This window comes from Kogia breviceps, chromosome 18 (genome assembly GCF_026419965.1).
Source record: "Kogia breviceps isolate mKogBre1 chromosome 18, mKogBre1 haplotype 1, whole genome shotgun sequence".
NCBI classification, from domain to species: domain Eukaryota; kingdom Metazoa; phylum Chordata; class Mammalia; order Artiodactyla; family Physeteridae; genus Kogia; species Kogia breviceps.
The window spans coordinates 15,346,950-15,361,035 of NC_081327.1; the positions used below are offsets into that span (position 1 = coordinate 15,346,950).

General features: G+C 39.3%; 2 protein-coding genes across 16 annotated transcripts in view; one reads left to right on the plus strand and one right to left on the minus strand.

The window, feature by feature from the left end:
- Positions 1-14,086, minus strand: part of LOC131744671 (zinc finger protein 181) — a 56,756-nt gene that overhangs the window by 14,294 nt on the left and 28,376 nt on the right. The window lies entirely within an intron of this gene.
- Positions 1-14,086, plus strand: part of LOC136793060 (uncharacterized) — a 29,005-nt gene that overhangs the window by 5,230 nt on the left and 9,689 nt on the right. Inside the window, exon 2 of the mRNA XM_067019589.1 lies at positions 12,187-12,284. Within this exon, the coding sequence (XP_066875690.1) occupies positions 12,187-12,284 (98 nt within the window). The remainder of the gene's footprint in view (positions 1-12,186; positions 12,285-14,086) is intronic.

Here is a 14,086-nt window from a genome sequence, read left to right on the forward strand (position 1 = left end):
GGTGCCCAGATTTTCGGTCAAACACTAGTCTAGATGTTGCTGTGAAGATATTTTTTAGATGAGATTAACATATAACATTAAATCTGTAGACTTTGAGTAAAGCAGATTCACCCCCTATAATGTGGGTGGGCCTCATCCAACCAGTCAAAGATCCAAGGAGAAAAAGACTGAGATTCCCTGAGGAAGAAGGAATTCTGCCTTCAGACTCACACTGCAACATCAACTCTTCTCTGGGTCTCCAGCCTGCTGTCAAGAATTCAGGCTTGCCATCCCCCGCCCCCCGCCAGTTGTGTAACTCAATCCATTAAAATAAGTATTTCTATCTAACTATCTAAGTATCTACCTATCTAATCTACACACACACACACACACACACACACACACACACACAGAGACAAACATGCACACCCCTTATTGGTTCTGTTTTCACTGGAGAATCCTGACAAACACACCTGCCATCTCACTGAACTTACTCTATGGACTGTCACCATGCTCTACTGATAATTCAAGCTTTACTACTCTGGGTCATCACTATTAGAAAATCCTTTCTTAAGAATAACCTTTATTAAAAAAAAAAAAAAAGAATAACCTTTATTGACCCCTAGACAATAATATCCATAGGAACACATGTGCTTCCTGCCATTATCCCTCCTCTCTCTTTAATCAACATTTTTTTTCTGTCTTTACTAGATCTTTTCCATCATCTTTCAGATATGCTTAGATATCTAGAATAGTTCACCTTTTAAAAACCCTCTCTTTTCCCAAAACCCCCTCCAGCAAGTACACCACTTCTATTCTCAGTAGAAAAGCTTCTTGGAAACTTTTTCTATGTTAATTTTCTTTAATTTTCACTTCACAATCTCTCCATAACTATGTCCTATCAGAGAACATTCCTACTGTTTTCCTGAGACTGCTTTTCTCTAGGTCAAAGTGATCTCCACATTGCCAAATCTGAGTCCCTCTTCTGTGACTATGTTTCTTGACCTGTTAGCATTTGACACAATTGACAACTTCCTCATTCTTCAATCTCTTCTCTTGATTCTATGACACTACATTTTTCTTAATTTTTATTTTAATGGCTGCTGCTTCTCAGTTTCTTTTGCTTGTTCTTCATCTCTCCTTTGATCTCTAAATGTTAAAGGGACCCAAGACCATATTTGGCCTCCATTTCCACATTTCCTACATATGTTTTCTTTTGCATTTCCATGTGTTTATAACTCATCTTTTAAAAAAAAGACTCCCAAGTCTATCTATAACCCAGCCCTGCCTCTCCCTGGAACTCTCTATCCATACATCCAGCTCTTTACCTCCCAGCTCAAACTCAAACTCCACATGCTTCATCGGGCCCACACAGATGTCTTGATTTACTCTTTATTCTCCTCCTCTTTCAAGCCCCCACACTTAGCAAATGGAATCGCCATCCACCCACCAGACAAAGCTGAACATCCAGACATTTTCCTGTATCCCTCTTTTGTCCTCACTTACCCTCCCTGCACATTCATTCCAGCAGACAGTGTTGTTTTCAATGCTCCCTCAAAGTGATGGGGCCTCAGCCTTCATTTATTTGCATCCAGTTCTCACCTGAAGCACTGCAAGGACTGCTTAACCAGTCCTGTGCTTTCACACTTGCATCCATATAGTCCATTCTCTATACAGAAATTAGATGATTTCTAAACTACATAAATAGAATTCCATTTTGTAACATCTTTTAATATCTTCTGATCTCTCAAAGAATATAATCCAAATTCTTTATGTTGGCTTATACAGGCCTACCTGATTTGGCTCTGCCTCCTTCCATGCTTCTCCTTGCTCACAAAGACACACATGTTAATTCAGCGACCTGCTTTCTCTAACTCTCATAAGCCACATTTATGCATCTTTAAGCCTTTAAACAAGCCTTTTGCCTGGAGGCTCCTCTTCATGACCTCACTGCTGTTCTATCTTGTCTTCTAGATCCTTGCTCTATTGTCACCTTCTTAAATGGGTCGTTCCTCACCACTCTCTCTGCAGGTGCCATCTAGTCCCTCTGTATACCATCCTATTTTAATTATTCACCCAACACTCATCAATTTTTGTTACTCCTATGGTAAATCACTATGGTTTGTTTATTATTTGTCAGCAAGCACTTGATTGAAACTTACTGAAAGAATACAGGTCTCTTTTCACCAATGTGCCTCCTCCAACATGAAGATCAGTATTGGGGTATTGAAGGTACTTTATAAGTAAGAAAGGAAGGAAGGGAGGGAGGGAGGAAGGAGAAAGAAATGGAAGGAAGGAAGAAAGGAAAGAAAGGAAGAAAGAAAGGCATCTTATATGCTTCTTCATTTTTCAGTCTATCCAATCTTCCCATCCTCCATACCCTAATCTACTTTAAGATTCTATAGATTTGTCTATTCTGGGAATTTCATATAAATGCAATCATTTATTTCCCCTTTGTCCCCATACAGTTGATCCCTTTTACCAATTTTTCCCTTCCTCCCCCTTGTGCCTTCTGGTAACCACTACTCTGTTCTCTAAGTATCTATGTATTTGTTTTTGTTTGATTTGGCTTGTTCATTTATTATGTTTTTGTTTGTTTATTATTTTTTTTATTCCACATAGGAGTGAAGTCATACAGTATTTGTCTTTTTCTGTCTGATTTATTTCATTTAGCATAATACCCTCAAGGTACATCCATGTTGTCCCAGATGGGAAGATCTCATCTTTTTATGGCTGAGTAGTATGAGTATTCCATTGTGTGTGTGTATCTCACATCTTCATTATCCATTCATCCTTTGATGGGCACTTAGGTTGTTTCCAGTCTTGGCTATTGTAAATAATGCTGCAATGAATATGGGGGTTTGCATATCTTTTTTGATTAGTGTTCTCACATTCTTTGGATAAATACCCGTAAGTGACATAGATGGTTCATATGGTAGTATTCTTAATTTTTTCTGAGGAATTTCCATACTGTTTTCTATAGTGGGCTGCACCAATTTACATTTCTACAAACAGTGCAGAAGGGTTGCCTTTTCTCCACATTCTCTCCAATACATGTCATTTCTTGTCTTTTTGGTAATAGCCATCCTGACAGATGTGAGGTGACATCTCATTGTGGTTTTGATTTGCATTTCCCTGGTGATTAGCGATGCTGAGCATCTTTTCATGTGCCTGTTGGCCATCTGTATGTCTTCTTTGGAAAAATGTCAAATCAACTCGTCTACCCATTTTTTGAGTTGTTTGTTTTTGTTGTTGTTTTTGAGTCATATGAGTTATTTATATATTTTGGATATTAACCCCTTATTGGATATATCATTTGCAAGTATCTCCTCCCATTTGGTAGATTGTCTTTTAGTTTTATTGATAGCTTCTTTGCTGTGAGAAAGCTTTTTAGTTTGATATAATCTCAACTGTTTATTTTTTTGCTTTTATTTCCCTTGCCTGAGGAAACATATACAAAAAATATTGCTAAGACCAATGTAAAAAAGCATATTGCCTATGTTTTCTTCTAGAAATTTTATGGTTTCAGGTCTTACATTCAAGTCTTTAATCCATGTTGAATTTATTTTTTATATGGTGTGAGAAAGTAGTCCAATTTGATTCTTTTGCATGTAGCTGTCCAGTTTTCCTAACACCACTCATTGAAGAGTCTGTCTTTCCCCCATTTTATATTCCTGCCTCCTTTGTCATTCATTAATTGCCCTTATAAGTGTGGGTTCATTTCCAGGCTCTCTATCTTGTTTCATTGATCTCTGTGTCTGTTTTTGTGCCAGTATCATACTGTTTAGATTACTGTAGTTCTGTGGTATAGTTTGATATCAGAAAGCTTAATACCTCCAGCTTTGTGAGTTCGTTTCCATACAAATTTCATTTTTAAAATATTTATTTATTTATTTATTTGGTTGCATGGGGTCTTAGTTGCATCTCCAGGGCTCCTTAGTTGAGACTCACCAGCTCCTTAGTTGTGGCATGTGGGCTCCTTAGTTGTGGCATGCGAACTCTTAGTTGTTAATGGCATGGATGTGGGATCTAGTTCCCTGACCAGGGACTGAACCCGGACCCCCTGCATTGTGAGCACAGAGTCTTAACCGCTGTGCCACCAGGGAAGTCCCCATACAAATTTTAGACTATTTTGTTCTAGTTCTGTGAAAAATGCCATTGGTATTTTGATAGGGATTGCATTATATCTGTATATTGCCTTGGGTGGTATGGAAATTTTAACAATATTAATTCTTCCAATCTATGAGCACAATATATCTTTCCATATGCATTGTCAACCTAAACTTCTTTCATCAGTGTCTTATTGTTTTCTGAGTACATATATTTTACCTCCTTAGCTAGATTTATTCCCAGGTATTTTATTCTTTTTGATGTGATTGTGACTGGGACTGTTTTTTAAAATTTCTCTTTCTGATAGTTCATTATCAGTATATTGAAACAACAGATTTCTATATATTAATTTTGTGTCCTGCAACTTTACCAAATTAATTGAGGAGTTCTAGTAGTTTTTTGGTGGCATATTTAGGATTTTCTATGTATTGTGTAGTATTGTGTCATCTGCAGATAGTGACAATTTTACTTCTTCGTTTTCAATTTGGATACCTTTTATTTATTTTTCTTGTCTGACTGTTATGGCTAGAAATTTCAATACTATGTTGAATAAAAGTGGTGAGAGTGGGCATCCTTGTCTTGTTCCAGGTCTTAGAGGAAATGCTTTCAGCTTTTCACCATTGAGTATGATGTTAGCTGTGGACTTTTCATATATGGCCTTTATAATGTCGAGGTATGTTCCCTCTATGCCCACTTTGTTGAGAGTTTTTATCATAAATTGATGTTGAATTTTGTCAAAAGCTTTTTTTGCATCTACTGAGATGATCATATGGTTTTTATTCTTCAGTCTGCTAATGTGTTTTATCACATTGATTGATATGTGGATGTTGAACCATCCTTGCATCCCTGGGATAAATCCCAGTGATCATAGTGTACGATCCTTTAATATACTGTTGGATTCCATTTGCTAATATTTTGTGGAGGATTTTTACATATGTGTTCATCAATGATATTGGCCTATAATTTTCTCTTTTTGTGTTATCTTTGTCTAGTTTTGGTATCAGGGTGATGCTGGTGTTGTAGGAGTTTGGGAATGTTCCACCCTCTGAAATTTTTTGGAATAGTTTGAGAAGGGTAGGTGTTAACTGTCTTCTACATTTTGGGTAGAATTCAATTGTGAAGCCATCTGGATCTGAACTTTTGTTTGTTGGGAGTTGTTTTATTACTGATTCAATCTCATTACTGGTAATTGGTTCTTTCATATTTTCTATTTCTTCCTGATTCAGTCTTGGGAGAGTATAGATTTGTAGGAATTTGTCCATTTCTTCTAGGTTATCCATATTATTGGCATATAATTTTAGTATCTAAATATATAAATGTATATAAATGTAGTAATATCTTATGATCCTTTGTATTTCTGTGGTATCATTTGTAACTTCTTTTTCACTTTGGATTTCATTTATTTGTGCCCTCTCTCATTTTTTTCTTGATGATACTGGCTAAGGGGTTACCATTTTTGTTATCTATTCAAAGAATCAGCTCTTAGTTACAATGAGGTATTCTACTGTGGGTTTTTTAGTCCCTGTGTCATTTATTTCTGCTCTGAGAGGTATGATTTCTTTCCTTCTTTAACATTGTGTTTTGTTTATTCTTCATTTTCTAATTCCACTATGTATAAGGTTAGGTGGTTTATTTGAGATTTTTCTTGTATCCTGATGTAAGTTTGTGTCATTATAAACTTCCCTCTTGGAACTCCTTTTGCTCTGTCTCATAGATTTTGTGTTGTGTTTTCATTTTCTTCGTCTCCCAGTATTTTTTAAGTTCATTTTTGATTTCTTCAGTGACCCATAGGTTGTTAGTAGCATACTTTTTAGCCTCTATGTGTTTGTGGGTTTTGCAGGGGTTTTTTAGCTAGAGTTGATTTCTAGTCTCATAGCATTGTGGTCAGAAAAGATGCTTGATATGATTTAAGTTTTCTTAAATGTACCAATGCTTGTTTTGTGGCCTAGAATGTGATCTACCCTGGAGAGTGTTCCATGGGCACTAGAAAAGAATTTATATTCTGTTGCTTTTGGATGGAATGTTCTCCATATAGCTATTACATTCACCTGATCTAACATGTCATTTAAGGCCAGTGTTTCCTTACTGATTTTCTGTCTGGGTGATCTGTCCATTGATATAAATGGGGTGTTAAAGTCCCCTACTAGTATTGTGTTACTGTTGATTTCTCCCCTTATGTCTGTTAATATTTGCTTTATGTATTTGGATGCCCCTATGTTGTGTGAATATATATTTACAATTGTTATGGCTTCTTCTTGGATTGATCCCTTGATCATTATGTAATATCCTCTTTGTATAGTCTTTGTTTTAAAGTCTATTTTATCTGATATAAGTATTGCTACCCTGGCTTTCTTTTAATTTCCATTTGCATGGAATACCTTTTTCTATGCCCTTTCAGTCTGTGTGTGTCTTAGGTCTGAAGTGAGTCTCTTCTTGGCAGCTTATATACGGGTCATGAAGCCAGTCTATGTCTTTTGATGGGGACATTTAGTCCATTTACATTTAAAGTAATTATTGATAGGTATGTACTTATTACCATTTTATTAATTGTTTTTTGGGTTCTTTTCGCAGTTATTTTTGTTCCTTTCTTCTTCATTCTCTTCCCTAGTGCTTTAATGACCATCTTTAGTGTTATGTTTGAATTCCTTTCTTTTTTCTGTATGTATTATCTATTATAGATTTTTGGCTTGTGGTTACTGTGATGTTTACATATAACAATTTATATCTGTATCTTTATCTATAACTAGATAGCAATATAGATATATAATTATTTTAAGTTGCTGATGTCTTAAGTTCAAATGTACTTTAACAAACCTGCATTTTTACTCTCCCCACCACTTTTAATGTTTTGACATCATATTTTACATCTTTTTGTTTTTTTGTATCCCTTAACTACTTATTGTGGATATAGATTATTTTGCTACTTTTGTCTTTAACCTTCCTACTAGCTTTATAAGTGGTTGATTTACTACCTTTTCTATATGTTTGCCTTTACAATGAGATTTTTCCTTTTATAATTTTCATGTTTCTAGTTGTGGCCATTTCTTTTTTAGTTAGAGAAGTCTGTTTAACATTTCTTGTAAAGCTGGTTTGGTGGTACTGAACACTTTTAGCATTTGCTTCTCTGTAAAACTTTTGATCTTTCCATCAAATATGAATGAAATCCTTGCTGGGCAGAGTATTCTTGGTTGTAGGTTTTCCCCTTTCATTATTTTAACTATATCATGCCATTCTCTTCTGGTCTGCAGAATTTCTGCTGAAAAGGCAGATGTTAGCATTATGGGAGTTCCCTGTATGTAACTTGTTGCTTTTCCCTTACTGCTTTTAATATTCTATCTTTATCTTTATTTTTTGCCATTTTAGTTACAGTGTGTCTTGGTTTGGTCCTCTTTGGGTTGATCCTTTTTGGGACTCTCTGTGCTACCTAGACCTGGATGTCTGTTTCCTTTCCCAGGTTAGGGAAGTTTTTGACTATGATATCTTCACATATGTTCTATGCCCCTTTCTCTCTCTCTTCTCCTTCTGGGACCCCTATAATGAGAACGTTAGTATGCTTGATGTTGTTCAAGAGGTCTCTTAAATTGTCCTCATTTCTTTTTATTCTCTTTTCTTTTTCTGTTCAGCTTCAGTGATTTCCACTACTCTGTCTTCCAGCTCACTGATCCATTCCTCTGTATCATTTAATCTAATGTTTATTCCTTCTAGTGTATTTTTCATATCTGTTATTGTATTCTTCATCTCTGCTTGGTTCTTATTTATATTTTCTAACTCTTTGTTAAAACCTTCTAACTTCTCACTCTGTTCATCCAATCTTTTCCCAAGTTCTTTTTTTTTTTCTTTTTTTTTTGCAGTACGCAGGCCTCTCACTGCTGTGGCCTCTCCCATTGCAGAGCACAGGCTCCGGACACACAGGCTCAATGACCATGGCTCATGGGCCCAGCCACTCCATGGCACGTGGGACCCTCCAGGACTGGGGCACAAACCTGCGTCCCCTGCATCGGTAGGCAGACTCTCAACCACTGCGCCACCAGGGAAGCCCTCCCAAGTTGTTTAAACATATTTACCATCATTACCTTGAACTCTCTATGGGGTAGATTGCCCATCTCCACTTCTTCTTCTAGGGTTTTATCTTGTTCCTTCTATCATTTTGCTTTTTGTTTTCTACAAAACTTAAAGAAAACAAAGATGTAGCTCTTTTATCCCTAATTTCCTGCATTACTGTATTCTTTTGTGTTTGGTCTATTTTTTGTAGTGAAACATCTAAATTCTTTTCTCATTTTCTGTTGTATATATTTTATAGCTGTTTCTTTGTGGTTACCATGGGATTACATTTAACATACTAAAGTCATTACATTCTAATTTGAATTTATCCAGCTTAACTAATAACATACAAAAACTCTGCTGTTTTACAACTCCATCCCCAACCCTGGTGTTTGATATCATAAAATTATATCTTTTACATTGTGTGACTTAAAATATAAACTAATAATTCTTTAAGGTGCATTAGTATCTTAAGATATGTAGAATACAAAATGCAGAGTTACAGGGGCTTCCCTGGTGGCGCAGTGGTTGAGAGTCCGCCTGCCGATGCAGGGGACGCAGGTTCGTGCCCCGGTCCGGGAAGATCCCACATGCCGCGGAGCGGCTGGGCCCGTGAGCCGTGGCCGCTGAGCCTGCGCGTCCGGAGCCTGTGCTCCGCAAAGGGAGAGGCCACAACAGTGAGAGGCCCGCGTACTGCCAAAAAAAAAAAAAAAAAAATGCAGAGTTACAAACCAAAGTTACAATAGTACTAGTTTTAGACTAATAATTTTAAAAAGTAATGTAGAAATCAAAAAGTGGAGTTAGAAACTGGTGTTACAATAATACTAGATTTTATAATTTCCCATGTATTTACCTTTATTGAGATCTTTACTCCTTCATGTGGCTTCAAGTTACTGTGTAGTTTCCCTTTATTTCAGGACTGCAGGACTCCCTTGAGCATTTCACACAGGACAGCTTTAGTGGTAACAAACTCCCATGGCTTTTATTTATGTAGGAATGTCTTAATTTCTTGGCTCTAAGTTTTGCCAAATAGAGGATTCTTGGTTGATGGTGTGGGTGTTTGTTTTGTTGGTGGTGGTCGTTTGTTTTAGCATTTTAATGTATTGGCCCACTGCCTCCTGGCCCTCAAAGTTTCTAATGAGAAATAGGCTGATGATATTAATGTTGATCCCTTGCATGTGATAAGTTGCTACTTTCAAAACTCTCTTTTGTCTTACTTGGAGTTTGTTGAACTTCTGAGATATTTATAATTATGCCTCTCATCAAATTAGGAAAGATTTCAGCCACTGTTTCTTCAGATAGTCTCTCTACCCCTTTCTCTCTCTCCTTTTCTGGGAGTCCTGTAACGTGTGTTAGTCTTCTATATGGTATCTGGCAGTTCTCTTTGGCTCTGTTCTTTGTTTCTCTTTTTTTAAAAAATTTTGTTGTTGTTGTTGTTGAACACTGGACATTTAAATCTAATAATGTGGTAATTCTGGAAATCAGACTCTCCCCTTTTTCCAGGACTTGCTATTTTTGCTTATTTTATTTTGATTTTGTAGGCTAACTCTGTGGGAAGGATCACCTGAGGTTTAAATTTTCAGTCTTCTCAGGTGTTTTCTGGGCCTGCACCTTTCCCTCATCACTTTTAAATTTTTCTCATATTTGCAAGTTGCTTTTCACTGTCCTAGTCCTTGATTTCTAGCTCCCAAAGTGGGAAAATGAGAAAACTGAAGGGAGGAAAAAAGGGTTCTAGTCCTTTAAATCCTCCCAGAAGTCACATCAGCCAGAGTGGGAGGGGCTCAACAATGAGGGGAGGTGCAAGAATAATGCACCTCACAGACCTCAGTTGTCTGCTCCTCTCTAATCAAGAACATAAATCAAAGAACAGATCCCTGATGTCTCGAGGACAGGGTTCTTTTTGCCCTGGTTCGCACAAGCTATACATAGCTTGCTCCAGGAACACATGCACAGTGGTCTGTCACAGGGCTGGAGGTGGAGGACTGGTAGCTGCTACTGTGCTAAGGGCTGAAATTGACTAACATTAACCTCAATTTACTGCCCAAGTCTTCTTATGGAATTTGACTGCAGTAGACTACAGAGTTCCAAAATACTTAACATTAGATTCTGCTGAAATTGTTGTGTATGTGAGGAGAGAAAATCCTGGTGCTTCCTACTCTATCTACACGCTCTTTTTAAAAACAGCATCATGAATTCATATTTTCTACTTGAAAAATTATTCTCCTTTACTCCCTGACTCAACATTTGTTCCACCACCTTCTTGGCACCCTCACCTTCTCTCCCTTTTCCCATTTTGTCTACCATGTTTTACATACTATTTAATTTAGTATTTCTTTTCTTTTTTCATTTTTCCTGCCTGTCGTTCTCAAATGGAATGTACGTATCATGAGGGCAGGTTTCTTTGTGTCTCTTCTTTCCTTTGTCTCCCATACACTGATGATAGTGCCAAAAAATCCATTATTTGCTCACTGAACATTGGTTAGAGCAGTGAATAAACAAGACAACAACCCCCCTTCCTGTTCATTTTCACCGTTCTGGAAAATCCTTCCAAATGTCCTCTTTACCACTTTCTTCTAGTGGGTTTTGCCTCAGTGTGTTAAGAATAAAAAAGGCACACGTTTTGAAGAGAAATCCTCAAGTGTGGCAAAACTTGTAGGATAGCACAGGCTATTACTTCTTATACTATTACTCCTCAGACTTCAGTTTCTTATGCTCAAAGTTCCTTAAGATGTTAACTTTTTTCACTTCTCACAGTGTGCTTTCCCAGGGGTATTTCTGCCACTATCTTTGAATGAATTCTTAATTATTATTAATGACTTTCAGGAATTTAAATAATTTACAAGTGTGTTTCAGTGATACTCTCACTCTGCATGCAGTTACTACTGTTTGTGAAATTACAGGTGAAGTGATAATCACTTCTTAGTAAGGAATTGAGACCCTGAAGTCACAAATCTTTGTCTCAGGTTTCAGAGGCCCCTTTGGCACACTTGCAGGGGTTGTGACAGCTTCTTTCCTGGCAGGAAATGACATTTTGTAAGTGGCTTTCCTTTCTAGATTCCTAAAAGAAATTGATGTGGATTAGGAAACAGCATCTGGATAAAATAATGTTGCTGGGTTGGACACATCTCTGATTATACCAACAGGACAGACGTTTTCTGAGGCAACCAGAGGCAGAGTGCCACCCATGTTCACCAGCTTCAGAGCCTCTGAAAGTCCTCCCCTCCCCTCCATCTTTCCATCCCTGCTGGAGACTTCTCACTTATCCCTAACAAAACATACTGAAATTTACAAAACTGCCAAATAAAAATTGTCACTAGCCGTCTGCCTCTACAAGGATTAGATTACTAGCCACTGCAGTTGCTGACTTTCAACACACCTTGAGAGGAGTTCAGAGCAGGGATCAGGAATGAGGCACTCTGTGCTCTAGGAAAAACTGGCAGAACAGGCCTTTAGAAAGTTAGATGTTTTCAGGAGAAGGTTTTATCAGCCCAATTTCTTACATCTTCTCATATCTAGAAAAGCACTAAAATCATTAATGGAGACATCTGCTCCTCAGGACTAGTGGCAACATTCTGCAAAAATGTGTGCTTGATTGCATGTATCTCCCTTCACCAAAACCACATATATACTGACTCCCCCCCGCCCCACACACACACCTCTTTGGAGCAGTTCCTCAGAGCTATCTGAGACGCTGTGTCCCAGGCTAAAGTCCTCATTTTGCCCCGAATAAAACTTAACTCACAACTCTCTGTTGTGCTTTTTTTTTTTTTTTTGGTCCACAGGACCAACTCTAAGGCTTCAATCTCCATGTATTTGAAGAGTAGCTAGATATCATTTATTTCCTCTTAGATACAGATACACACTTTCTGACTCATAGTTTGGTGTGGTGTATCCAATTAGGTTTTTAACCTTTGGAGCATCTGAAATCTTTAAAGTTATCTGTGACGGGTGGTGGATAAATCTGTGTGCTTCCCCTTTAAGAAGGTGCGAGGCCCCGCCCCTTCCTAAGAGCCTCAGGCCATCTTTTCCTAGCGTCCCGCCCAGGGTTCCCTGAAGGCTTTCCGGTTCTTGGCGAGGCTGCCAGCAGGAGAGAAACTACAGTACTCGGAAGTCTGTGCGGGGAGAAAGCAGTAAGAATTGGGCCAATAGGGACGGTAAAACGGGCGTTTCCTGTGTTGTTGGCTTGGACTTCCGGGGTCCTGGGGACGTTAGTTCTTTTGAAACGTGTCTCTTTTGTGCTCACAGTCTTCCCTTGCCCGCGACCTTTCAGAACTTTCAAGAGAATCACCATAGAGAGGCAGGAACCACCTCGGTGCCTTGTAAGACCTTGTTGGGGGGTTAGAGGGAGCCCACGGGACCCGTTTGGGTTGCCGCTCCTCTTGGTCCCACTCACACAGGGAATTCGAGGCCATGGTGTAGGCGTATGGTGAGGACCAGCTGATTAGTATTATGCTCAACTGCTGATTAGTATTATGATCGTCATCTGTTCCCTCCCCTTCATTACCAGAATGCTTGCTGTCTATGTCTCTCAGGCCACATGACCTTGGCATCGTTTTACGTCTTTTGTGAATGATTTCAGCATAGAAGAACTTTGGCTCTAATACAGTCACATTCTGCCCAGAGGCAGTGTCTGCCTCCGTTTGGAGCCTGACACAGAGCTGGGCTCCCAGGAAGTGCTGAGTGATATTGACCTTGGGGCCCTCTGGTCCTTTAGCAACGACTGAACGTTTAGCTCTAATCACATCTGTCTGTCCCAGGGCCAACAAAGCTAGCTCTGACTTTCCAGGCATCCGTGACCTGGCACATGGCAGTGACCTTTACCTAGGATGAGTAGGGGCAGCTGGATGCTGCCCAGAGGAGCCTGTACTAGGAGGTGATGCTGGAGACCTGTGGGCTCCTGACCCCTCTGGGTAAGGCCTCACTGCTCTTTCTGTGGGGACCTACAGCCTCTTTCATGCTGCCCTTTTCAGGAGGCTTCCGAGGACACTCTCCCTCCTCCCCACGGCCCTGACATGTATTGGTTTTATCTTCAGGCTCCTGTGTCTGCCACAAGGAATTTGGAGCAAGAAACATAGTTCCCCTCAAAACAGCTCAGATGGCAGAGAAGGATTTGTTGGAGGAAATATGGGTGTCTTATAATATTGAGGGGCAGGAGGTCCAGTCAGGCACCATGAGAGACTAAAGTCAGGAAATGGAAGAAATCCTGATTAGGTACTGGCCTTGTGTCTTCTGATCTGTCTCTTTGTGGGTCTCCTTGTGCCATTCTCAGCAGATTGGCTTTTTCTACTGCAGGGAGTTGATAGCCAGAAGTGGTCACCCCTGCCCTTGATCTAAGAAACCCCTCAATTCCTTGTCTCTACTTCTTGCTGTACTTTTATTTTTCCCCATATATCTCTTTCTCTACGTCTGGCTGTCTGCATGGGTGTTCTAGTTGCAGGAAACAGCCACCCGAGCCAACACTTCTTTTTACCTCTCACTCCAGTGCCCAGCACAGGCTGGCCCTAATTTATTCCTTCTCCAGATTCCTACAAGATGGAGACTGAGTGGCCAGGCTTGATTGGTTTATAGCCCAGTCAGCAGAACCCCTGGGTAATGGCATGTTGTTCAGCAAGTGAGTGAAGCAGACAGGACATCAGGAGGCATCTGTGTGAGTCCTACTGGCAGTCATTCTAAAAAACAGAATCTCCTTTAAAAGGCTTCTTTGGCCCCTGATGCCTACATGCTCATCCCTTGTGTACTTAAGTCTGGGCCATGATCGTCTCTTGGTATGGGAGGTCATTTTAGAGGGTGCACAAACATGGCAAGTGGCATTGATGGACAATCAGAGAAGGCCATTCCTTTTTCTCTCGTTTTTCCTGTTGCTGTTTCATGCTGTCTTTTAATGCCCCTTTGACTGTTGGCAATTTCTCTCTTCAACAGAAGGGACAGCCTCAGACTCACAGCCCTGAGCATACAG